This window comes from Crocodylus porosus, unplaced genomic scaffold (genome assembly GCF_001723895.1).
Source record: "Crocodylus porosus isolate Cpor-Errol unplaced genomic scaffold, CroPor_comp1, whole genome shotgun sequence".
Lineage (NCBI taxonomy): Eukaryota > Metazoa > Chordata > Crocodylia > Crocodylidae > Crocodylus > Crocodylus porosus.
Window position 1 is genome coordinate 21970452 of NW_017728909.1, and position 27528 is coordinate 21997979.

At 46.1% G+C, this 27528-nt stretch overlaps 1 protein-coding gene across 4 annotated transcripts in view; it reads left to right on the forward strand.

Moving 5' to 3' along the window:
- The window catches only part of UNC13B (unc-13 homolog B), a 315070-nt gene that overhangs the window by 181384 nt on the left and 106158 nt on the right, over window positions 1-27528 (forward strand). For 2 of the 4 annotated variants that reach the window (XM_019531898.1, XM_019531899.1), the window contains exons 2-6: window positions 4446-4468; window positions 11205-11251; window positions 19053-19131; window positions 21305-21379; window positions 21887-22106. In XM_019531898.1, the coding sequence (XP_019387443.1) occupies window positions 4446-4468; window positions 11205-11251; window positions 19053-19131; window positions 21305-21379; window positions 21887-22106 (444 nt within the window). The remainder of the gene's footprint in view (window positions 1-4445; window positions 4469-11204; window positions 11252-19052; window positions 19132-21304; window positions 21380-21886; window positions 22107-27528) is intronic. The other 2 variants (XM_019531900.1, XM_019531901.1) reach the window with 1 other exon arrangement.

Below are 27528 nucleotides of genomic sequence, written 5' to 3' on the forward strand. Positions count from 1 at the left end.
TTTGGAAGAAAGAGGGCAGCAGACATGTCTGTGCAAATGTAACTGGGTGTAAGGCATTCTGCGTGCCCAGTAGAGACTTGTTAGGTTTTAGCTGCTAAATGAACTAAAGATTGTCCACTAAGCATATTTTAGCCCAAATTCATACTTTATATGTGGTTCAGAGTTGTGCCAGAGCTAGTTTGAGCTGCTGAACCCAGTGCCAAGAGTCAGTCCATTGTGTTCTCAGTAAGTCCATGCTGGGCTCAGGCAACCTGGAGGAAGAAGCCTCTTAATCTGAACTCGGTGGGGACAAGAGCCAGATCTGGAGGAGAGGGGAGGGGAATGGGGTGGGAGACAGATCGGTGAGGCCTGAAAACTAACCCTGGCAGCTTTTGGGATAGGGTGAGTAGTAAGGCAGAGGAGGTGGGACAAAGAGCTTGGGTCTTGAGACTGAAGCAGAACCAGTGGAGGAGAGGTGGATGCAAAGAGCCAGGTGGAAGGGAGGACTGGGGTTGCCTGGGCAGACCGAGGCGAGGATTTTGAGGAGGGATAGGGAGACTGGATAAGGGGCCTAGATAAAGCTGGTAGGGAGCCAGCTAGTCTGGAAGGGAAGAGTAGGACTGGCTGAGCCTGGAGACTCGGGGCAGCTGAAGAGAATAAGACTGATGGAGACAGGACAGGGTGGATGGGGGAGGGCAGAACGTGCGAGTTTGGAGGGAGCAGGAAGAAGTCTCAGCCATTAGACTGCACCTGGGTCTAGAGCTTGGCATGGAGCCCTGAGCCTTGCCATTCCTCTGCTCTGTCAGCAAGGGGCTATGAAGCCCAAGGGCGATGGTAGTCTCTTTCCACTGTAATGCTTGTGCAACTAGAAGGCGGCAACCCAGTGTGGCTCTTTACTCTGTTCAAGATGGAGAGATCCGGGTAGTGGATTTAAAGGTCCCTGCATGCCTGACACTGCAGGACGGGGTATATGTATTCTTTGTCTTCAGTTGACTTGTTTTAAAATGTGGAACATGGCCCATGCAGGCAGGAGCACACAGTGAAGGGACATCAAGCTTGAAAAGGGAAGTGCTTGAAAGTTTGGACATGCAAGACTTCCAATTGTCCATGCAACCTTAATGCTACCCTCCCCATCCCTGCCCCTTGTGTTTGCAGCATGTGCATTAGGGCACAGCTATTAGTTGCATGACTGCATGCTGCTATTCCACAGGACTCCAGTCTCCTTTGTTTTACAGGACAGACCTATTTGGAGTATTAATTAGGTTTGTGTAGTGAAGGGGAATGTTGCCAGTAAGACCCCTGCCTCAGTTCCTGCATGGAAGGTGTGTGTTGCATGAAGCATGGGACTGCAGGAAAAGAAAGTAGGGTTTCATGGTCAAGGCAGTTGAAGAACAAGATTCTGTCACTGTCTGTGCCACAGAGTTCCCATGTTGATGGTGAACAGATCATTTAAACCCTGCTTTTCACATGTGGTCACTGGTTGCGTGTTCCTCATTCCAGTTTCCTGATGTGAGCTCTTGAGGTCTGAGTTTTCCAGAAGTGCTGAGCATTGTGAGCTCCAGGTGATCTAACTGGGGAGTTGCACTTTCAGCATCCCAAGTGTTACCTTTGCTTAAGCATAATGAAAAATTGGTTCCTACTCATTTTGGATTGGGCACCCACAATTAGTGGATACTTTCAACCTTAATTTTTGGTTCTCTACTCTCCACCTGCAAATTAGGGTAATACTTTTCAGCTTAATCGGTGATAAATGGTTGTGGAGCACGCTGATATATGAGATGAGGTGAGCACTGCAGAGCAGCTTGTGAGGAAATTATGTATGATAAGATGGCGCGTTCATTGAACAGTAAGCGAGGAAAATATTGCATAGCTGCTCATTAAAGATGCACACACAAATTCAAATAATCTGGAAGAATTCTTCCAGATTTGTTCTCATGGTAGATAAACGTAACGAGAGCCACATGTACAGACATTTGAATGCTGAAGCAATGAAAAGTAGAGACCTTGCAGTGCTGACATTGTGCACCTGGGGCAGGGGACACCCTGTGCACACATTTTAGTATGCTCTGCCAGCTCCCTTAGTCTGCCTGGCAATAGATGGCAGCAGTACATTAAGGAAAGACTGCCCATTAGCTTTGGTTATCAGTGTGTACAGACATTTGCTCTCCCAGGAGAAACTCTCTTGGAAGTAATTTGTTCCCAAGTTATTTTCATCCTGGAGCTGACATTTTTACTTCGGGAGAAAAAGCTTGAACCTCTATACACTCATGGCTTCTCCCGGGGAAAGCAACAACTCTCCCAGAAGAAAGTGAATGTCCGCAAGGCTGAAGTGAGAATTGTCCATCTTGTGCACTGAAGAGATGTTTTGAGGGATAAAAATAGTGATTTGAACTGCAATCTGTATACAAGCCTTTACCTTTTTTTAGTAGTAACATCTTGATTTTGTGGCCAGATGTATTTTGATCTAGAATCCCTGATAAGTCTTTGATTTTGTTGCGATTCTACTTGTCACTCATGTGAAATGATTTGACTTTTTAAACGACCGAGTTAAAGTAGCTTGTCTGTTCTCATAATATCTTAGTGAGCGCAGATGTATAATTATCCCTATAGAGAGTAATCTCGCGTATTGGTTTAATGACTCAGCTGAATACCTCTAGTTGCTATGAGGACTTGACTTGAACACTATTCTGTCAGACCGGTACAGGCATCTCCATTAGAAGACCTGTGAAACGTCTGAGTACCTAGCATTTTCAGAGTGCTTGTGTTAACCAGAACTGCGTGCAACTGCTGAGAGTTGGGGTGACACTTGCAATAACTGCATCATGGAATGGCCTTTCATTATAATCATTTTTATTTTCTTTTGGGGATATGAGCTTTTACTATAGGAAACATTTAGATTTTTCCCATGAAGTAGAGTACCTGAGTTTGTCAAATCCAGAAATGGTCTTTAGAATAGTGGTGGAAAAGACCAAATGCACACCATAGAGGCAGGCATTTTTCTGGGAAGAGGCAAGAAGGTAAAGGGAGGGAATAAAGAAGACTGGTTTGTTCAAATCCAGTGTTGTCTGGGGTACAAATGGAGGGAGCAGAATTCAGATGCACCTTCCTGTGATTATTAGTGCAAGGTGTCTTTGCCTGCATGAAATTCTTGCACTCCGTGATAAATGAGGCAGAAAAATGGTATCTGCCAAGAAGTTGTCAACTTTTTGGTGATGTTACAAAGAGAGAGTGTGTTCCATGGCTGAGCTTTAACCACCATGATGTGGACATGGGAATATCACCCACCATGATGTGGGAATATCCTCCACCATGACATGGGATATGGGAATATCACACCCCAACATCATAACCTTTTCCCATCCTGTCTCTTTTGGAAAGAGTCTTTCCCCTTTTTGGATAGCAGCTGCTATCTCTGCCAATGGACACGTTGCTTCATCCGTAGATTCTCAGAGTTCTGTAATGTTTCCAGTGCATGAAACGTCCCCAAAATATCTTGGTCGCTCAGACTGAGCTTCCTTCTTGGAAGCATGCGGTCCTTGCTGCACACCTCGCTGGACATCTGAGTAGGGGCTGAAGCGCTGTTCCCAGTAGCCCTGTGAGGTAAGTGTCCCTGTTTATTGGAGCTTGCTAGCATTGTTTTTGGGAGAGGGGGACAGGATGAGGGGGCTGGAGAAACCCAAGTAGGAATTGTTGGGGCAGGAGTGGAAAGAAAGATGCCGCCTCACTCGCACAGGTATGCGTTCATGCATGTTGGTTACCCGGCTGGCCCCTGTCCTGGGTTGTTCCAGGTGGAGTAGATTTGCTAAAGTCTGGCAGAAGTGGATGATGTCTCCCATTGAAACAAGGTCCTCATGGAATAAGGAGGTCCAGCCATAGCTAAATCAGGGAGGCTTTGTAATGCCACTGCAGCCAGAACCCAGTAAGTAACCTGATATCAGGAGGGAAGGAGCAAACCTGAAAAGCATTCACTACATCATTTATAAATGGGGCAAGTTTCTCCTGTCTTGTTGTCTCAGTATTTGGCTTTCTGTAGAATGGCCGACCCCGAAGGCATCCTCATCCTAGAAATACGTTGTTTGCAGAATAAGGGCTTTGCGACCCTTGCTGAGAGTCTGCCCTGCTCCAGGTTTGCCTGACCGGCATGCCTGCAAAGCGCGATAGTCTAATTGTGAGGAGAAATCGAGACTGAAAAGCGCACGGAGGGCGAACCAGAAGCCTTCCTCTTAGTGAAGCAACTTTCACGCGCATAAGAGCGCCAGCCCCTATGCTACAGCTGTAAGAGAAACAGTTCCTAACTTAGGTAAACAGATCTAATTTACAAACTTTCCAGGTCCCTAAAAACTCCTTGCCCCATGTACCGTTCTTGGAGTCTCCACAAAGGTTTGCTCCGTTTTCACCAAGTTCATGGTCGAAATCTGCTCTGTTAACCATGTTCCTCTCCTTCCTCTTTTTCTCTTTCTTTGCAGAAGGAAGTAGAGGAGAACTTCAGGTTGTGCATACTATACCTCCTAACGCCGTGTCTCCTTCCCCAACGCCCCAGTGTGTTGTGTGTGCATGCCCCGTCCACCTCTGCCAAGCTGCTTGGGCCGAGGCTTTGAGATCCTTCCTGAGTTTTAGCATGTTCTGTTTTTTGGAGGAATTGCTAATACTGTGTCTGAGTTACGAAGAGTCTGTTCAGTGCGGGTTAGCTTTTAGCAGCGAAAAAAAATCCCATTTTGAGCAGTTTCTTTCCCCTCTGTTTGGTGCTCTGTGATCTCTCTGCGCGAGTGCAAGTGCCACATTAGCAAAGGGTAAGTGGGTTTGATGTAAAAATAGTTTATCTCATGTTTTCAAGCACCCCACTTACGTTCTTCTCTCCTTCATTAATGAAATGCTTTTGGTCTCCAGTATTTTCACTGGTAGCTTTTCTTTTCTCTTCATTTCTTAATTGTTTTCTGCGTAACCATTGCATTTGGAGTTGAAACGATTATGAGGAACTACAGTATTTGGGTCAGGCGATGCTCCAAGAGCTACAGGACGAGTTTGCTGTAGATCCCTGTGCTCGTTCCTTAACACCAGCATTATTTTCTGCGGAGTTCCACTGCATGGCATGCCAGTAAAGAGTGTGAACAAGATCTGCCATTGTGACCTGGATGTGTGTGCTGACGTGAAGGCGTTTGTTCTCCCGGCATGGCACCTACCCCAAATCTGCATTGTTGCTTGTACTTTGAGCACATGGACTGCCTGGTGTTAGTGGTGTAACATGTCCTTGAGAAATGTTCTCCTGCCCTGGGCATTTATAGTCTTCCATTGAGTGACTATCGTGGTTTGCATTTTCTCATCCAGTATGAAGGAATTTTGGCTTGTTTGCTTCTCATTTTCTTTTCTGAGTCTGTGAACTACCTGGCTGTTGCCCTAGCTGCTTCGCGTGAGTTTATCTGGAGTGAAATCAGCTTTCCGTAGTACGGTGGTGTGAACCTCGTGCTTTGTTGTTTCGGCTTGAAGGTGGAACCAGCCAACGACTATGTCACGGTTTCACAAATTGCTATGTGAGCTTCAAGCCATAGCTCAGTGACATGTGCATGAACTGCCTTGATATGACTTTTAATTGCAGATGTCTCTCCAATGACATTTTCTCTGAAATTACCAGCGTGTTCATGATCTGTGCTGAATCCTGTCATCTTCATCTTTCTGTGCACACACGTGTCCTGCTTGTTACACTACTGTGTCTGCCACGTGGAAACTTGAGTTGCCTGAATTTAAGGTGTTCAATGATGGCCCCTCGGATGGGAAACATTTTACTTAGTTACTTCATCTGATTCTATTTTTCTTCATTACAGTTGGGTTTTACTGCAAACCCAGTGGGCCTATAGGAATTAATTATCTTTGGCTTGATGCAGCTTTGGACATGATGAAATGTAATGTGCTCAGATCACTAGATCATGATTCCTGCCTAGTATAATTATATAGCTCAGTTTGAGTCTTCCAGTGCCTCTGAAAACATCAATTCTCATTGGGTATACTCAGAAGTTTAGTACAAGTCTTGCATAGACGCTCCTTTCTTATCAACTTGGTCCAGATTTTTACGAAAACAAAATTGGATATTAAAATTGCTTTCAGTTTTAACCATCTGTCATGGCATTTGCCCTTGAGTGGGGACACTTAATTTTTTAGGGGCTTTTTTGGTGCCTTTTAAATAATTACATGATATTTTAAGCTTTATGCCTAGATACCTGCTTTTCATTTGAGCTGATAACATGTCCAACATGCATTTTTACAAAAAATAAAATGGTTTTAAAAAGCAGCACTTTTCCCTTCACCCCAGTAGCTCTGTGGTGTTATATATTTTTTTAACTTTTCATGTTCTACACTTGATATTTTTGACAGCTATATATGCATTTATTTCTTTCACATGAAATTTAGCTCTTTGTACAAAAGCACATAAATGTTCCTTTTATCTTGCCATTGAAACAGCTTTTTTTATTTGTCTGAAATAATTTGCAATCTAGCATGAAATGCTGTCGGATTATTTTGAAATAGCTGTGTCACGTGATTGGTAATCCCAGTCCTTGCTGCACCCGTATGCTACAAGTTCTCCAGGGGCTTTTTGTGTAGGTTTCCGTGAGCCTTTGGGCCGTGCTAAAACTAATACCAAATTTGAAGTAAGGGGCTCTGTTAGCTTTGCTTCATTATCCCAAAATATGACCTGTGTTTTTGTGTGGTCATTAAAGTTCTTTGTTAATCGTGGTTCTTGGTTAGTAGGAAAATCACTGAATTATGCCCCAGACCTTCGCTAAATGCTACTGGGAGCAATGTGGTCTGCCCGCTTCGTAGTAAGCACTGCTACTACCGTGGTAGTAAGTGTTTTGCTGGACGGGCTCCAAGCTTGTAAAATTATCGGCTGCCAGCACTGGAAGTATATAACCAAATAGGGCTGTGACACTTCGAGTTTCCTTTCCTACAATAACAACCACTAATGGGGCACTGGATATGGTTTTACACATGAATACAAATGAGCAAAATCAGTGTTAGCTCAGCACAGGTGGGGCATGATTCTGAGCCAGCTTCTGGGATGCGTGGTCCATAATCCCTGTGCAACCCGAGGAGCTACGTGAATGGTCTCTTGTGCCTTACTGGGATGGTTAAAGGAGCAACCCACTCCCCAGTTATTTTGTTTGGATGCCTGGATTGAGGTTAGTGTAGGGGTTTCTCTTTGCCTGTCTTCCCTGCTCACGTTGGCAGAGCGATGGCTAAAACATCAGCTGTCACCCTGAACTCTCTCTGCATCCATCTCTCATTTAATCTGTTGTGCCAGTGTGACGCATACTGGACTGGGAGTTGGACCTGGCTAACTGCAGTCTGGTCTCTGAGCTAACAGTGCTATCTGCACACCCTGCGAGCTCTGTGCTGGCCCAAGGAGCATCGCCCGGACCCATCGTCTGCTGCTGAAGGCTCTCATTTCCTGATGTGCAGAGCACGGGCAGCTCTCCTCTGCTCTAGCAGCATGCCTGTCTGGCATCCCTTCTGTCTATGGCAGGGTATAAGATGTCCTGGGGCTGCACCATGTTTACAGTCCTTCTGTCTTTTGCTGATTCCCAATGTGGGCATCATAATTTATGGAGCACCAGGCCCAGGCTTCTTGAATGCACGTGGAAGTGGTACATGGGTCGCAGGTCCAGCCTCTGATGTTGCAGGCACTACATCAAATAATACCAGTCATAAACTGATCCAGCTCCTACTTGAACCGCGTTAGCTTCTTGCCCTCTCCCCCCTCCTCTTTGAAGGGGTGGGTGTATGTTATGAACCGCCTTCTAATTTCCAGTTGAAATGTATCCGTAGCCAATTTGCACCCATTGTTTTTGGACCAATGCAGTGGTTCTTGTATGATGACACATCCAGTCTGAAATTTTCTTTCCTGAACGTGGGTGATAGCAATTATACATGCCACTCCAGTTGAGGTCTCAGCAGTGCCCTGAACAGGGTCACTAATGCTTCCCTGTCTCTACTGGAAATACCTTGTCTGATGCATCGTTAGATCATAGTTGCCTCTTCGTGGCCACATTATTTGGTGGCTTATAGTCATCATCACTGCAAATATTCCTAGGTCTTTGTCTCCTCTGTTGTTTCCAGAGGAAATACTGGTTAGTCCCCAAGCATGTGACCTTGAACGCTGTGCTATTAAATGCCATCCCACTGCTACCTTTCCAGTCCTTAAGGTCATCCATTTCTTCCTGTACATTATCTTGCTCCTCTCCTATATTGGCAGTGCCTGCCAGCTTTGATTTATCAGCACATGTCAACTTTTTCTGCTGAGGGTAATAATTAACACATTAAAAAGCACAGTCCCATAAATGATCCTAGTGCTAATAGCAAGAACTCTGCTAACGGCCTTTCTCCTTTTGGAGCTGGCTTGCATTTTCCCTTCTAGCTAGCTGTTTACCCTCCTCCAAATGTTCGTACTAATCTCAATCTTCCCCACTTTAACTCGTGCCCCAGGAGGCATTTTACTGATGTCCAGCGAGATGAGTGTTGATAGGTGCTGCGTTCCCTGTTCTTCTAGTGTATTGCACAAATTTCCAGCTTGATGAACTCACTAAAGGGACTTGTTATACGGCTTGTGGCTTTTGTGCTCAGTTCTTTCCAAGCCCTCAGGTGGGGATTATCTGCTTCCCTGACTTGAGCCCATCAGTCTCTTGAGTTGTGCTTTCCCTGGGATTGGGTTCATTTCCATTGCCGTCTTGCCTTTGCCTCCATGTTCAACAGTATCGTCCTTATTGAGGACTTGGGCAAAGCAGTTGTTTAGATTTTCGGGCCACATCTGGGTGGTTTCTAACCACTGCTGCCTCCTTGCTGGTGCACCGCTCCTCTTTTTGATCTGTGTTTGCATTAGTCTGCCCAAAGAGCCTCTTGTTTGTTTTAATTCCCTTTGTGGTGCCTGGCCTAAACTGACTTCTGGCATTTCTTGTTTTCTCTCTACACTGTTTTTCGACCTTCAAGATGGACCTTTCTTTGCAGATCAATCCTCTTATTTCCACTTCTAGCAGGCACCCTGCTTACTCCCAATATCTGTTTTGGAAGTGCTTAGTCATCTGAATGGATCTGAAATCCCTCCGAGTGTCATTCAGAGGATTTTCCTCATACCTGATACTTCCCTAAACATATTTAAAAGATTGTGGACAACAGTAAATTGGGCATATTCATTTTGTGAAGATTAAGCATTTAATTTGGGGCATCTCCAGCAAACCAAGCAAATTACTTTGCCTAGCGCGCTCTTTATATGCTAAGAAGTTACCCTTAGCAGTAAATCAGGGCTGGTTTGTATTTAATATCTTCAGCCACTTATTCCAGTGGAAGAAGCTGCTTTTCTTTCCCTGTGTTACTGTGATCAACATTTTATAAATTCAGCTGGGTGTGACTTTTTATAACGATCTTCTTTTTATCCCCGTCTCTGGATGCTAATAGGAAAGGTTAGAGACTTCCTCCCTTCACTTCTGGACCCAGGCTTGTACTTCCAAAGGAAAGTCCATTTTTCTCTATTCCCACGGTCTCCCCTCCCATTGCCCCTGTTCTTCCTTGCTCAGTGCAGAGGGGCAGGGGGACGTCGGGCTCCGATGAGGAGGCGCTGGTAGTACAGCTTCACGTGGGATGCCCAGGGACCCGTGCAGAGGGCAGGAGGACAGTCTTCCATGTGTACGGCTACCTGAGGACATGGGAGGAAAACCTAATATTTTCTAATACCGTCTTTTATATCTAGACTTCTGAGGTGCTGAAAGGTCAGGCCCACCTCCCTGTTGTCTCTGGTCCTCAACCCAAATGCCCAGATCCTCAGCCAGGACAGCCTTCAGCTTGGGCGCAAGCAGGACTTGTAGTTAGCTCAGTCCATAACAGATGAGACTTGCCTTTTTCTTTTTTTCTGCTGTTCTCTGTTGTTTTCCATGCATTGTTAGACTGACAAGTATTCACCAACAGATACCCTTTACATTTGGTATAGGAGTCCTGGAGTGGATACTTGTCTGTAGGAGAAAAAAAGTTGATTTATACTTGCCTCTAATTGGAGACCTCAAAATGTAGGGGGAAAAATCCTAAATGCAGTAATTTTGTTCAGGTTGGACTCTTGACTCTACAAATGCAAGGATACTAGTCGAGCTGAACCTACTCTTGGATGTCCCGATCTCATTCCCATACCTCAGAATAGCTGCTGGAACAAGTACATGAGCCATGAGAGTTGGGATAGAAATCCCAGCGATCTTCTGGTTATAAGTAGAGTGTAAACCATTTCTTTTTTTTGCACAACCAACTTGTTGCCTCCTGAAGGGACAAAGTAAATACATAAATCCTAAGTCTCAGGCGGTTCCATTCATCAGACAAATACATTTCCATTTCAAAAAATCCTCCAAGTCAAATGAAATTTTGCTCACAAACGTCTGACGAGCCGTGTGTAAGTGTGGCGTGGAGTGACGCGTGTCTGAGAGAGTTGTGGGGTTCTTCCTGGGTGCTGAGGCATTGCAGCTCTCCTGGCGCCGTGCAGGGCGTCCCGTACCAGTAGGTATCCCAGTATATGGTTGCAATGCCTTTCTGATGGGCACGAATAAATGCCAGCACCTCGATAGATCACTTTGCAAAGGAAAGGACGTTCACTCTGCCGGTGACCTCACATCGGCCCTTTGTTTGTTCAGTTCTTACACGTGGATTTTGTATTTATAGTGTTAAGCATGATGGGCTAACACAGGGGTGGCCAGCCGATGGCTTGCATCCCATAAGTGGCACGGGCAGCCTGTGTGATATGTGGCAGAATGAGGAGGGGGCAGATTGGCTAGGGAGCAGAAAGCAGAGCTGGCCAGGGCAGGGGAGTAGAGCGGCCCTTGAGGAGGGTGTGGGGTTCATTTGGGGCACACCTTGCACAAAGGTTGGCCCACGCTGGTCTCCGGTGCAATAAGGGATTCCCTGGTTGGATAGAGAAGGCCGGTCAGTCATCCGAGACTCATTTGGAAAGGGGAGGTGCACTGAACAGGCTCTTTTGTTCCTGCTCCGAGGTGTTGGATGAGCTCCTGTCCGCCATGCGTGTCCCCATGAGCTGTTCTGCCTTCTTGCAGTCATCTAAGGTTCTGCTAGACACGGAGTGTTTGTGTGCATTTACCCGCATGACGTGTACTTCATTTGGTTGCTCTTTCTCCCAAACCATACCCCACCGACCTATTTCTGGTAGTCTTATTCCGGAAACTAACTTTGCCTTTTGTCTGTTTAAGGGTCAAGATGATGGAGATCCATCAAAGCAACCTTGGCTCAAAGGAGGGTAAGTAAGATGCTCGAAACTCTTTCCTTCTCCACGTACTTGTTGCACTGTATAATATCTTACTTCACGTAAAGCTGGAATCACTTTGCAGATTGTGTGTTGCTTACAGCATTTCTCTGCAAACGGATCCAATGGATAGTAAAATGACTAGATCTCCCCCAAGTCCAGTGGGCTCATGTGTTTCACAACATCCTTTAAATTGAGAGAGTTGATCAAGCCAGAGTATACTGAGCAGCTATTCAGGAGAGCTGAGATCAAGAGCAGCACTGGAAATGCCGTTCCCGATGCCCAATGTGCTAGATATAGGCATATATAATAATCGTCATTAAGAATCCATGCTATGCTGTAGAGTGGTTTCATGCCGAGATCCTCGGTGGAGACTTTGTATGCCATCTCGTTCTCTGAGTTAGTCAGTCAGCTGGCAGAAGGGGAAAGGAAAAAGCAAGAGCTCCAAATAAATGCTGAGCTTCACTCCCGGTTTAGATTCTCTTTTTTTCCTCACGGCTGGAAAAAATGGAGTTAAAGAAGTTGGGGAAAGTCTCCTGTTCTTGAAGTAATTACAGTCAATACAGCATGTGAATAAAACCAGGGAAACTCTGCAGGCTGTGCTGTGTCGTCTTGTAAAATAATGATTATTGGTCAGCATGAGATGACATGCCATTTCCATGTCTGATGCTGCGCTAGCTGCAGCCACTGGAGCCGACAAATCCCGATTTACATGTAAAGTCAGCACGATACTTTGCATAATATATGTCAACACTGTGGCTTCTTCTAAAAGCATTCAAGATTCTTTGGAACAAACAGGAGGATGCATTTGATGTGCCGTTTGATTTTGTGCCTTGTATGTGATTAGGGCCGTGTTGGCTGCGCTCTATTGTGTTTGAACCCCATTGGCTCCCAGCGCTTGTGCGCGGTACACAATAGATGCTGGTCCGTAGCAGCAGTTGTCCTGAAGTCTCAGCGTGCCATTACGTCTCCACCTGTATAGATGAGATCTCGTAATGGAGATTCCCAAATTGAACATGAAGTTAGACGGAAGGCAGCTTCATTTCGTGGCTCTCTGCTTTTTAGTAATTTGGTCGTGTCGGCAGTGCCGCGCAGAGCTTCCTGCCACACCTGCGGATGCCTCATGCTGCCTAGCAACACCACGCTTCCCGCAGGCGCTCACGGGCTGCCGGAGAACTGGCAATTAGCAGCAGCAGAAGATAGTGATTTGTTCGAGCTGTAAACAACACCTTCTATTCCCTTCTTTAACGAGGAGTTAGTATAATGAATGTATCTGTTCGCACACGCACGAGATGATTTACTGGCCTGACGGATGAGTAGAACGATATTTTTAAATGGTGACTTATTTAAAAATAATGTTCATGGCAGATGATTTGCTCTGTTCTACAAAAACTTGTGTTTGCTTCAAAGGGGGAAAAATCATTTCACATTTTTTCACTATGTGGAATGCAAGAATGTGGTTCATCGGATGAAATTTAATTGAACTGTCAATACTTGAAGATAGGTTGAAAGAGCACATTATTTTCAGTATTGGTAGCCCCACACCAGATATCATACAGCTCATTATATTAAAATGTAACAAGCCTTAAGTGTTAAGTTGGAAAAGCAAAGTTACAGTATCCCATCTGCTGCTCGCTGGCATGTTAATTTGATTATTCATTATCATTGCAATCAGTTATCATCATCCACTCAACCTGTATTTTGCTCTCCTAACTCTTATTTAAGACATGAGGTGCACCTCATCATGAGGCTTGCACTAATAGGTAGACAAACATTCTTTCTAAGTGAGGATACTTCCACTGTAATATAGCTCTTTACTGCAAATGCTTAAAAATAGTACTTCATTTCAGAATCAGGTTCATCTACAGTACAGCGTAACAGGCAGTTTTCATGCAGATAATCAGACACTCCAGTTCTGATTCCCTCTTCCAGCCCCTCACTCTGTAATAGCGCCGCCCAAATTGCATTCAGTCCTATTGCGTGTGAACCTGCTGTGTGCACATTGGGCCTCAGATGCACGTTACTTTTGTAGTGCAATATATGCCCGTACAACACTCCAGAAAGGGAGCGTGCACACATTCAAGCTGTTTGTAGTGCTGCCTATATTTTTGTCTGAGCAATGGGCATTTGGTGAGCTGGTGAGAACTGGAACAACGGTGCAATAAGTCCCATTACTGGGTGGGCAAAGCACTTCATTTCAAGTCTGAACTTGCCTAGCATCACCTTCCTGCTGTCAATCCTAGGCCAAAGAGCCCTTTGTGAGCAAGCTTCTGCTCCCTACAGAGATGTTTGGAGGTGACTTGATCAGTCTTTCTGATGAAGCAAAGAGGCTGAGCTTCTCAGCACTCCCCACCCCCAGTGTTTTTCCCAGCACCCATCTCTTTTTTTTTCCTTCTCTTTATAGTGTGGATGCCAGAACTGGACCCAGGGTTTTAAAGCAGGGGTGCCCAGCTCCTGGCCCAAGGGCCAGATCTGGCTTGGAGTGCTGTTGTCTGGCCTGTGGGGCTCCCACAGGTCTGGAAACTTTGCGGCCGGGGGGTGGTGGCATAGTCCCTCTCTCTTGTAGCTTTGGTCTCTGTCCCTTGTTCCTCCCAAGATCCATGGGGACCCCCAAGCCCGGTGCGCCAGATCGGGTGCCCGGCCTCAGTGTCCAGGACTGAGTGGGGGCTGTGTCAGGCCCCAGGACTCGATCCAGCCCGTGGACTGGCCCCGCACCACTCAGCTGGCCATGGGGCTTGAGCACTGCTGTTCTAGGACCTGTTTGGTCCTTTCTCTCTTTGTGGGTAAAAATCACTCCCTGCTTCTATTCACTGCTTCCTGGTTACACATCTAAAGAGTCTGTTGGCCTTTTTTATCATAAATATCACACCAAGTGTTGACGTTCGGTTGCTTATCCTCTGGCCCCCAGACACTGCTCAGGGTACAGTCCCTCTCTGCTGGTGCGTTGGACTCCATCCCTGGTTCCTTGCCCTGCTAGCTTTGCATTCAGTCGTAGTGAAAGGCAGTCTGAACAGGCCCAGCTTCCCAAGGGATGCAGACTGGCCTGGCTTCTTATTTACCATTCTGCCAACCTGCGTCTTGTGTGCAAGCTCTCAGCATTCGTTTTCTTGTTACTTCCAGATCATTGATGAAAACATTGAGCAGGGTTAGGTCTAGCTTTGGTCTCTTTAACACCTCACTAGGAACACCTGCATTCAGTGATGGTTTCCTATTGCCAACTGCTGGTTGAGATCTTTCATCCAGTTCTTAATCCATCCAGCATGTGCTTTGATGTTCGATAGCGCTCATCATTTGAGGACAGAACAAGGAGCAATGGTCTCAAGTTGCAGCAAGGGAAGTTGAAGTTGAATATTAGGGAAGACATTCTCACAGGGAGGGTAGTAAAATGCTGAATAAGCTACCCAGAGAGGTGGTCGAGTCACCATCCTTGGGGGTTTTTAAGACCCAGGTAGACAAAGCCTTGTCTGGGATGATGTAGTTGGGGCTGGTTCTGCCTGGAGCAGGGGGTTGGACTGGATGATGGACTCCTGAGGTCACTTCCTACTCTCATTTTCTATTATTTCTGTGATTTAATTGAAATGCTGTGATGTTCAAGATGCTTGCCTGGGATGGTTTAGTTGGGACTAATCCTGCCTTGAGCATGGGGCTGGACTAGATGACCTTGAAGTCTTTTTCCAGTCTTACTTTCCTGTGATCCAAAGTTAGAGACTTTCCAGAAGTCTGTTAGATCTATTTAATTACATTTTTCAGCTAAATTTTTGTAATCTCATCAAGAATGATTCATAGATTCGTAGATGTTAGGGCCGGAAGGGACCTCAATAAATCATCAAGTCCGACCCTCTGCATAGGCAGGAAAGAGTGCTGGGTTCAGATGACCCCAGCCAGATGCCCGTCCAACCTCCTCTTGAAGACCCCCAGGCTAGGGAAGAGCACCACCTCCCTTGGGAGCCCATTTCAGACCTTGGCCACTCTCACTGTGAAGAAGTTCCTCCTAATGTCCAGTCTAAATCTGCTCTCTGCTATCTTATGGCCATTATTTCTTGTGACCCCCAGGGGTGCCTTGGTAAGTAGAGCCTCACCAATTCCCTTCTGCGCCCCCATGATGAATTTATAGGCTGCCACAAGGTCACCTCTCAATCTGCTCTTGCGGGGGCTGAAGAGGTCCAGGTGCCCTAGTCTCTCCTCGTAGGGCTTGGTCTGCAAGCCCTTAACCATATGAGTTGCCCTTCTCTGGACCCTCCAGGTTATCCACATCCCTCCGGCAGTGCTGGACACAGTACTCCAGCTGCGGTCTGACCAGCGCCCAACAGAGGGGAAGTATCACCTCCTTGGTTCTGTTTGTCATGCATCTGCTGATGCATGATAAAGTGCACTTAGCTTTTCTGATGACTTTTGTCACACTGACAACTCATGTTCATCCTGGAGTCCACTAGGACTCCAAGATCTCCTTCCACTTCCGTGCTATCCAGCAGGTCCTTTCCTAGGCAGTAGGTGTGCTGGACGTTTTTCCTCCCCAGGTGCAGCACTTTGCATTTCTCCTTGTTAAATCGCATTGTATTGTTTTCTGCTCATTTGTCCAACGTGTCCAGGTCTGCCTGTAGCTGTTCCCTGTCCTCCAGACTGCCCACTTCTCCCTGCAGTTTTGTATCATTCACAAACTTGGACAGAGTACATGTCACTCCCTCGTCCAAGTCACTGATGAAGGCATTGAAGAGTATCGGTCCAAGGACCAAGCCCTGCAGGACCCCGCTGCCCACGTCCTTCCAGGTCGATACCGACCCATACACCACCGCTGTCTGGGTACGACCCTCTAGTCAGTTTGCCACCTACCAGACTGTGGAATCATTTAAGTCAGCCTCTTAACTTGTTCACCAGTATGGGGTGGGATACCGTATCGAAGGCCCTCCTGAAGTCTAAGTAAATGATATCCACCCCTACTCCTGTGTCCAGGTGTTTTGTAACCTGGTCATAAAAAGAGACTAGATTAGTCAGGCATGATCTATCTGCTACGAACCTGTGCTGGTTTCCCCTCACCATAATTTTTCTTGCTGGGCTCTCACATATATGAGCCTTAATAATCTTTTCAAAGACTTTACCAAGGATGGAGGTGAGACTGACTGGCCTGTAGTTGCTTGGATTCTTCCTCCCCTTCTTGAAACTAGGGACCACATTGGCCCTTTTCCAGTCCTCTGGGACCTGGCCTGTGCGCCACAAGTGCTCAAATATTCTTGCCAGTGGCTGTGCAGTGACATCGGCCAGTGCCTTCAGTACCTGCGGTCATGGGGAGTGCTGTTGATGATGGCAGTACCATTTCAGGACATTTTGGAAGAAAAGTCAAGTAAGTATGGGACTGTGGGTATCAGTCACTTGTCCATGGAGGCTTGTTGATCCACCCTAGATTTTCTCTGTAGAGAGAAGTGGAGCATTCACTTAAAGACATTGGCTTTTACTTGAAATTTGGTGAAAGCTCATTGAAGCTGAAGGACTGCGTGCTTATAGCTTTCAAAGTTAACATACTGCCTTCACCCTGGGTTTTAGCTGATGATTGCAGGGAATTTACTGAGCCATTTAACTTTCAGTCACAAACCAGTCTTTGAGCACAAACTTACATTTGCCTAACGCTGTCACTTGAGACAATGACCCAAATAGATTTCTTGCAACTGTTTTCTGCATCAAGAAAAACAGACTATACTGTTTAATTCTGCAAGCTCTAAGTGTTGCCAAGGAAATGGCCCTGGTCTCCATGGAAGGAATTCAGTCATTCACTCCATTACCAACTTTACTAATGGCTGGCTGGCACTTAAGTCAGGAGGGTATGTCATGTTTTTAGCTATTTATGGAAACTAGATTTTTTTTTTTGCCCAACTACTCCTAACTAGGTTTAAGATGGAGCTGGACATATCCATTAAAGGATGCAGGCCGTGTGGTTGCACGTTGCCTGCAATCACAGAGAACTGGACTCAGTCACCCAGGGGGTCCTTTCCAGCCTTATGTTTCCATTTAGAATTACAGACATGATCAAGGCATGCCTTCTGTTGCTTAAAGGAAGTCTGTATGCCAACAGGTATCAAAGTTCATGTTCACAAAGGAAAATCTTTTATTTTTTGCTTTAAAATAAAAACTTTGCATCTCTTCTGGGTGCTGTTAATTAACATCTTCTATACTTTGAGCTGCTGCTGCTGCTGCTTCGGCAGTTCCTCGCAGTTGAGGATGATTGTTTTCCATGTAGTCTTATCTGTCTGTCCGAAGGTGGCTGATGAGGCCAATCCAGGATTGACAGACTCTACTGCAGCTCAGACATGTGTTTGTGTGTGGGGTGGGTGGCACTGGACTCTTGACTTTGTCCACCGGTATCCTGGTTGGCATGACTCTCCATGACCCCAGCGGTCCCGTGTTTCCTAAGTCGTGGTAATAAAATCAAGTCTGGCCAAGGCTGCTGCTAATGTTCTGACTCCAGGCAGCAGAAACAAGCACCCACCTGAAGAGGGTATAACATCTCTTCTCTGGTATCCCCCAATTTGGATTGTATTGTAAAAATGACATGGCCCAAGGCCTAAGACTAAGTCTTCTCTTAGACTCAAGGGAGTGGCAGTGCATTATAGACCCGTAGTCTGATCCTACCCCTCTTTCAATGTTTTTTCCTCTTTCATTTCATAGTCGCATCGTAGCATGGTTCTTGTCCACTCGTTACCAGCAAATAAACAATTCCTCATTAAAACCGACTTCTTTGAGGAATATTGAGAAGAATGAGTGAGACGAGCACGTTCTCCAGGTTTCCAAAGGGGTTTCACAACATAAAACATGCTAGAGGGAAATCATAGATTTAGCTTCATCAAAAGGAGGCAGCGTGCATCAGATTGTGTGTGTAGATGAACCAGGTGCCCTAATTTGAAGTGGTGGGTTTTTTAAAATGCTGCTTCAATTTAGGGTGAAGTAAGCCCTGTGTCACGTATGCCCATGTCTTACCTGTCTCTCCGGTGGTGGGGAGGGCGAGCTGCTGGCAGGCGGAGTGGTCCCTGGGCTGTGAGGGAAAGGGGGGGCGCGGGGACTGGTGCTTACATTTGTGGCAGCAGCCACCCCCCCCACCTGGCAGCACCCACCTGCAGGCACTTAGCTCAGGTGCTCCCAGGGGGTACCGCAACCGTGGAGGGAAGGACCAAGTCCCTGTGCAGCTCATGCAGGCAGGCAGGCTCCAGGGGGGGAAAAAAAAGATCAGGTTCACTGTGCTTTTTTTTTTTCCTTTTATCTTCGGTGGAGCCTGCCTTCCCGGGCTGCTGCCAGGCTGCCTGCAAAGGCTGTCTCTGCATTCCCTGAGCCACATGGAGCCAGGAGCTTTGCTCTGCAGCTGTACAGCAGCAAACTAAAGCTCCTCAGAGGTGTTTTAGTTTGCTGCACCCCAAAGTCATTTAAGATGCATTACACCGCCAAATGTGCTAAAGCGGCTGGAATTAATGTGCAATACACCGCTGATGTGTGCAAACACTGACACCATTAAAGCGGTACAAAAACAGTAACCTGCTTTAAAGTGTCATGCACACATGCCCCTCATTTAGTCTACATGTGCCCCAAATAGTCAGAACTGATACATTCTTTGTTTTAGGGCCTCACGTTTTCTGTAGGTTGTTGAGTTTAGGATTCACATGTAAGTTCATTTAGTCTCATATGCGTTGATTTAAGTTTAATGATGGGTTTGCAGAAGGCAGAGTTTGGTTTCTGTTGGATTGTAGGTGTCAGACTGACACGCTTGTGTCATTCCTATGACTTTGCTGACATGTTTTCCCTCCTGTACGTCCAGGCCTGCGGGTGGTCTCTATGGCATTGACAGCATGCCTGATCTACGCAAAAAGAAACCAGTTCCGCTTGTCAGTGACTTGGTAAGAGGTTTTCTCTCCCCATGAGTACAGTAATTGCTGTAATCATTTTTTTCCCCCTTGGGGTGCAGTGATGTTCATTGTTACTTAAAGTGATTGTAGGTCTCCTATTAATTTAAATAAGCTCGTATGATGATTTAATCAAACTGGCAGAAGTTACTCCTGATTAATTGTGATTAGAAAATCAATGGCTTGTAATTCAGCTACAAGTCTATCTGTATAAACACTGAATTATCTTTTTCTGAACACAAAGCAGTAACACTTTCTGTTAGGAGTGAACATGAAAGTGGTTTGCTTTTCACAATCACTTTTTTGAAAGCCAGCTTTTTCCTAGCATGTGCCCATGTAGCTTAATTTTTAAATCTATATTTGAAACCCTGGTATTTGGGCCTGCATTCTGGTATTTAGTTCATTACTACACAGAGTCCCAGCAACCTTGCTGTGAGTAGAATGTGTTAAAAATTAACATTTTGCTTTGAAAAATCTTTATCAGAATGAAGCCTGGCTTTGCAGACACTTTCTTGTTTTAATTTATTCAAGGTAATTTATTGCAGTAATCTTTTTTATTAAAAATTAGGTCGGCTTTTTTCCCCACTGTTGCTGTACTGGCTCTAAATTATGGTGACAAAAGTAAAAATGCTGATAATAATATTTGGGTGATATAACTGGGAGATAAGGAAATAGTAGAAGAAAATAAATGTGCCTTCTGTGTCTTAGACTATACACAGGCATGGTTGGGCAACTCAATTTTTTTTTTAATTTCTATCATTGTGACCCATTAATTTAGCATTTAAATGTTCCAACAGCAACCATTAAATAGTGTAATCAGCTTTGTTACACTGACATAATGGCATGTGAGTTTAACTTAAGCCCACTGTGTTGGCTTGTATTGCTTTGGTCTACCTACCTGTCTTCCTACCTACCTGTCACGATCTAACGCTAGAAATTTTGTCTAAAGAAGGTTGCTTACGAAGTTGCCAAACCCTATACATTCTTATGGGAAAACCAGATTTAATTGTCTGCTCGTTTGAGAAGCGTCGTGTGCGATTTTTTTCAACTGCTTGTATCCCTGAAATCTTTGTGGTCACAAAATTAACCTTTCACACTTCTTTTGTATGCCTTCTCTTTCTCTGTCTGCAGGCCATGGTAAGTGGAGATTTAAATTGTCCAACAAGTCATCACCAGAACCAGAGCCTTTTGTTTCTGTTTTTTAAAACCATCGGCTCCTTTCACTATTGTGTTGGGGTTTTTTTATTTGGAGTTCTGTAGAGCCACGGTGTGTGTGCAGACAGAGCTCTGCCCCCTCAACCACATCACTAACTGAATGAACCTTTTCAATCCCGTCCTCAAACAGCATAAATCGGAGCAAGGCATGTCTCCTGAGAGGTTTCTCTGGCTTCAGGAGAGCCAGCAACATTGCCTTTCATTTCCCTATGACTTCTTCATGCAGCTGGAGTCATTGGCCGAAGGCTATAATCTGTTCTTTTAGCCTTCCAGATATCACTTAATGCCAGTGGTATGTACTGAAGGAGCAGTAGCCTAAGACTGCAGACCTTTTGCTCAAGGCATGGAGGAAACTACTGAGAGAGAAGTGTTCATTATGATCAGTGATGGCTGCTGAATGTGGCATGCAGACGCATTCAAATGCATGCTGCCCTTCTCACCTCACCCAGCCCATTTATTTTAATCCCTCCCTTCCCAGTCTTGCCCCATCCAGCTGTCCCTTCTTGGGTTCCTTGTGTTACGAAGTGGAGCATTGAATTTCCTTGTTTATGAATGAATTTGTATGTAGAAGCTGGGGCAGGAGTCGAGAACATCGTATGTTGTGAATGGCAATGTTTGCTATCTGCTGTCTCATGCAAGGTTGAAGGAGAGTCCAGTTTTCACCTGTGATTCCTAGATGGAAAATAATAGAAATGATGCCGGAGCCAGGTGCTTTGAGGCAGACAGAAACAAGACCTGGAAACAGGCTTTTAGGCTTTAAAAGGATGCATCATGTCTCTTCCTGGGGTAGAAGAGATGACTTTTAAGTCAATGAAACAGAGGGCTGGTGACTTCTGTTCACTACGGGCCTGACAGTGCCTTCCCTCTTGCACATGTACAAGTATGTGGCATGAGTGGAACTGTATATAAGGGATGCTAAATGACTGCTTGGTATTTTTTTCCATCTCCTCAGTCACTGGTTCAGTCCCGGAAGGCTGGAATTACCTCAGCAATGGCCACGAGAACATCTCTCAAGGATGAGGAGCTGGTAAGTAGAGTGGCTGGTTTCCCAGGGACTGTGGTGACGTGGGTTTTGGTCCTGCTTTTCCTGGAGTCTTTGCCCAGCGTTGCATATTTCTGCAGGGATGCATAGCTGCAAAGCGCCCTGCATTACCTGCTTTATAAACCAACATGGAAACAAAGCTGTCCTGTCCCAGGTTAGAACATGACGATGGTATTTAAGGGGCTGAATTGTAAAGTACCAAGAGACGATAGGTAGAACTTGGTGCTGCAATGTGCCAGTTACCTACAGACCTGGTTATGATTATGGTTTATATGCATAGCTGATTTGAAAAGCTGTTTTCGTGCTGCTGCTGGGTCTTTGAGTGAGCAGGCCTAGCTACCTCGCGCATAGCTCCATCTTCATCACACGACGAGCTTTAATTTTTTTGGTTTAACAGTAACATGTTCCCTGTCAAAAGTGGTTCCTTCCTCCCAGGAGAAAACAGTCGTCTTCAACCTCAGCTGCTGATTGGTGCATGTTTTGGTCTTTCAGAAATCTCATGTATATAAGAAGACACTTCAAGCCTTAATTTACCCCATCTCCTGTACAACCCCTCACAATTTTGAGGTGTGGACAGCCACCACTCCCACGTACTGTTACGAGTGTGAGGGGCTCCTGTGGGGCATTGCTCGGCAGGGCATGCGCTGCACTGAATGTGGGGTCAAGTGTCACGAGAAGTGCCAAGACCTGCTCAACGCCGACTGCTTACAGAGTGAGTGGCTTTTTGCTGTAACCTGTCCATAGCGGAAGGGAGGAGGGAGCAGTTGTTTTTAAATGTTTTCACCAGGCAACTCGGGCTGAAGCCTTTTCATGGTCAGTTTGCTTAGATGGGTGACAACCTTGGGATTAAAATCTCTGTGGCTACTAATAACGCTTCACGTTTGCTGATTATAAGTGAGACTTCTGAAACGGTGCTCTGCATTACTGTTGTGTGACTACCAGGCTTCTGCTTCCACCTGCTTCCCTCTTTTAGGTGTATTATCTGTCCCAGAAGACTGATGCTTGGGTATGTGTGCACAGCTCAGAGAGGCCGTTTCCTCTCTCTGCCTCCATCCCAAACTTGCAGATTGGGGAGTGGCGTTTGAGGATGAAAAAGGCTTCAGGATTGAGTGCAGAGAGCCCTGTGCTGCAGTCTGGGTGTGTTCTTGACTCACTCGCTCCCCCTTTGCCCTGCCAGACAAGTCACGGCTGCTTTCTGCCTGTTTCCTTTCTCAGCCTTAGCTCACCTTGTTTCGATTGTCAACTCCTCTGGAGTGGCTGTTAGCTCCTTCACTGTGTACACAGCGCAATGGGGCCTCGAGTCTTACAGTCCAGATCCACAAAGGTATTTAGTGACCACACTTGAAGTGAATGCCTGAAATATGAGTACCCTACAGCAATAGGTGCTGTGTAGGCTGTGAAGAATCATAGTCACAGACAGTGAGGGTGGAAGGGAGCTCAGGAGATCGCATCTTGTCCAACCCCTGCTCCAAGCAGGACCAGCCCCAACTGCATCATCCCAGCCAAGGCTTTGTCTACCTGGATCCTAAAAACCTCAAAGGATGGAGACTGCACCACCTCTTTGGGTAACCTATTCCATCCAGTGCTTCACAACCCTCCTTGTGAGAGAGTTTTTCCTAATATCCAACCTCAACTTCCCTTGCTGCAGCCTGAGACCATTGCTCCTTGTCCTGTCATCTGCCCCCACTGAGACCAGTCCAGCTCCATCCTCTTTGCAACCCCCTGCAGGGAGTTGGAGGCTGCTATTCAATCCCCCTCCAACCTTTCTTCTCTAGACTAAATAAACCTGTTGTATCTCCTGTTATTTCTGCAGTATTGCATGTCTGAACAACCTTTTCAAACCAACAAACCGGGCCGGGAGCTGATAATGTAAATGAGACCTAGTATGAGCAAAGGAAATGTTTAAAGGGAATGAAAATAATCCGATTCTTTGCATTCAGTGCATTCCAATTATTACTGTTTTTATTACTCTCTATAAATTATTTCTTAGGATGATTTGTAATTTGGAAAAACTGACTTAGATTGACAGTAAGATGCCTTCAAAAGGAAATGAGGTGAAAGTGTTGCTGATCTCTAGGGGGGCTGGGCCCTGTGAGGGAGAGGAGGATTACAGTTTCTGTTCACTCTGGGTTTCCCTGGTTCAGTTTGTTGCTGTTCCAGTTTTTCTGCAGTTTACCATGCAGCATTGATTATCAGGCAGATGGTCCTTAGTATTAGAGAAGGAAAACCATTAAACTCCTTGCACCGTTAAACCTTGTGCACCCCAGTATACATTAAAATGCATAAACGTGATGCTTCTTGTAGTATTTTATTGCAATGCTAAGGAGAGTCAGGAGGAAAATAGGTACCAGACACAGGGATATGGAGATGATTGAGCAGTGTCACTGTGGGGCAATGGGACTAAAATCCATAGGAGGAAACCTGGGTCTAAGAAATGTCTAGTTCTTAGTGGAGCAGAGGAGAAACTTCCTCATGGCATTGGTGCTACCAGTCACCCATCAAAAGCTGAACTCTCCTGTGGTCTGTGGCTTTACTTCCAAGCTGTGCAGTGGTATGAGGGGAAAATACGTTGCAAGGGGACAGCAACATCTGACAAGACAGTCGGGAGAGAAATGTAGAGGGTCATTTCCTGCTGAGAACAGGAGCCCAATTGACTGCGGAGCCTGAGAGAAGGCAGGGCAAGGGGGAGGCACCGCAGAGAAATCAGTTTGTGGCTCTCAATGTTGTGCTGTGTAGGTGGGCTGCAGTGAGTACGCATGTTCCCACTGGAGGCCTATGGAAAGGCACTGGCCAGCCCTGTGGAGGTATTTTCTACCCTTGCAGATTTCAGCCTGGAAGAAAAGAAGTGAAGATCAAGCACATTTAAAAAGGATATCTATTTCTAAACGTTGGAAAGAGATTTAGGTGAAGTTTTTAAGGAATGAGCAAAGGTCCCAGCTGGTTCACCCGCTTGAAATCCACATGTGCAATTCCTGGAAGAAAAGCAATTGTTTGTATCGCGATTTGGCTAGAAAATGATATTTGGAGATTTGCTTCAGGAATTGGCTTGTAGGTAGAGTAGATATTGCATTAGAATAACTGTCTAGGGCAATGGCAAAGGCTAATCGGTTTCTAAAAGCCTGTTTAAGACAGTTTTACAGCCTTCAAGGCAGACGCCGTGTCCGAGGCCAACGGACAAACAGGCTGGGAAATCTGCACAGTGTTTCCTGAAAACTCATAATAAAGATAGGCTTGCCACGTTGGAGCCAGGTCACAGTGCCCAGCTGCAGAGCCCGTGGGATTTCCAGTCTTGGTGGACAGACCAAATTAGGCAGCTGGGGTTACCCAAATTAAGACATTGGAAAATGACCAAATTAAGATGTGTGCATGTGACGGGTTTGTCGAAACACAGGAATATGCTGCCAGGGCAGAACGTGGACAGTATGACGACTACAGGGAGACCAGTCCAATCACCCGTGCTTGGAAATGAAGAGTCATCAGGAGGAGAAAACAATACAGGAGGAGGGATTTCGGAGCAGCGCGTGGTCCCAAGGCCACCATGGACAGGGGGCATGCCACCAGCCCATCTTGCCCACCCCACTGCGACGGGCCCTGCTTTGAGCGGGGGCTGGATTAGATGTGACTTCCCGACATCCCTTCGAACCCTCATTTTCTATGATGTTGTCTGCCTTGCCTGCATTACTCTTACCTGCTGTCACTGTGTACCAATAAAAATAGTCTATTTTCAAATGGAAGAGGATTTGGTCTGAGGATTTGGGTCTGCCCAGAACAAAGTATGTAGTGTCAACAGCGATCAAATACATCTGAGACTTTGTACATCCCGAGGTGCCTTAAACTCCAAAAGAGTAGGTTTTCCTCTTAACAGGGGTGGGGTGGGGGTGTTGCACTGTCAGTTTAGAGGAGCCTGCTCGCCAATGTAGTAGTTCCACTTCAGTCCACACGAGTCTTCAGGGGAAAGTTGTATTTGTGTCAAACGAATTTGCAGTGATCAAGATCGCAGTACCAATTCCGTTGTTAGGCTTCAGATGCTACCTTCAAATTGCGAGTTGCCGTTCGGGGTTTTGTTCTTGTGAACCAGACTGTTCTATTTACGTTGCTTGTGTACTCGAGTGCTCTTCGCCGTAGAGTAGCGGAGCCTTTATTCTCAAGTCTATTTTAGAGTTGATTAAATTTAGTTATTTTCCTCCACTGAGACTTTCTCACTCTAGCTTCTAGGAAGCTGAATATTTGGTACAAGGAGCAGATGCAGTTTGCACCTAATCAGTGAATAAAATTTAGTACACTTTGCAGCTCTGTTGTAATGATGAAAATTGAACATAGCCCTTTATATAATAATTGGCATTATTTCCACACAAGAGATGAGTGAGCCAGAAAATAGGTTATCAATTTATATTTATGAGATCGCTTCAAACTGCTGTTTGAGAAGCATTTAGAAACAGATGCACATAGCTGCTGCCTTGGAGACGTATTACCTAAGATGACAAACGATGTACAGGAGATAAGGGAGAAGAGAAATACCAAAATACTTAAAGGGTTATTTATTTAATCTGCCATTAACCTTTAAAAAAAATCCTCTTAAGTCAAATCAGTACCCAGATGAGCTGGGTTCTTGAAGGCATTGTGGTAAGTGAGGTAGTAGGTGGAGACTAAGGGGGCAGTGTGGGTAATGATATTTATGGGTCAGTGTAGACAGGACATTCAGGTGCAGTTAAAAGATGATGTGCACAGGAGGTCACATCTAGTCCAACCTCTGCTCCAAGCAGGACCAGCCCCAACTACATCATCCCAGCCAGGGCTTCGTTGAGCTGGGGCTTCATCACCTCCAAGGACGGAGACTCCACCACCTCTCTGGGGAGCCTGGTCCAATGTTTTACCACCCTCCTTCTGAGAGACTTTTTCCTAATATCCAACCTCAACTTCTTTTGCTGCAGCCTGAGCCCATTGCTCCTTGACTTGCAGGGAGGTGAAGGCTGCTATTCAGCCCCCTCAGTCTTCTCTTCTGCAGACTCAATCAGCCCATTTCCCTTAGTCTCTCCTCAAGTCCTGCCCCCAACCCCCTAGCCATTTTCAGTGCCCTTCACTGAACTCTCTCCAACTTGTCCACATCCTTTCTGTCGTGGGGGGCCCACAGCTGGACACAGGACTCCAGATGTGGCCTCCCCAGTGCTGAATAGAGGGAGGAATCACTGCCCTCGATCTGCCTGCATCGTTCCTGCCGATGCTGCCCAGGATGCCGGTAGTCTTCTTGGCACCAAGGGCACACTGCCGGCTCCTGTTCAGCTTCTCATCCCCTGTCACCCCCAGGTCCTTTTCTGCAGAGCTGCTGCCCAGCCTGTCACCCCCAGCCTGCACTGGTGCAAGGGATTGCTCCCTCCTAAGTGCAGGACTTTGCACTTGTCCTTGTTGAACCTCATGAGATTACTTTTGGCCCAATCCTTCAGTTTGTCAAGATCTCTCTGAATCCTAGCGCTACCCTCCAGTCTATCTACTACTCCCCCCAGCTTGGTGTCATCTGCAGACTTGCTGAGGGTGCACTGTACCCCATCTTCCAGGTCCTTGATGAAGATATTGAAGAAAACCAGCCCCAGGACCTCACGTGATACTGGCTGCCAAGTAGACATTGAACCATTGATTACTACCCTCTGAGCCTAGCAATCCAGCCAGTTTTCTATCCAGCAGACAGTCTATACTTCCTTAGCTTACTTGCAAGAATGCTGTGGGAGACCATATCAAAAGCCTTGCTAAAATCAAGGTACCCCACATCCACCCATCTCCCCACATCCACAGAGCCAGTCATCTCATCGTAGAAGGCAATCGGGTTGCTCAGGGTTGACTTGCCGTCGGTGAATCCATGTGGACTCTTCCTGATCACCTTCTCCCAGTGCTTAGAAGTGGATTAGAAAGGACACTAGCTTTGCCCTTTTCCAGTCATCTGGGACCTCCCCCAGTCGCCAGAAGTTTTCAAAGGTTACAGCCAGCAGCTCTGCAATCACATCAGCCACCTTCCTCTACACCCTTGGATGCATCGTGTCTGGCCCGTTTATGACCAGGACTCTGCTGGTGTCTGACCGGATGGCACAGTGTCCAAGTCAGGCGTAGGACGGCAGCACGCATTCCTGGTTTCTAGCACTGCT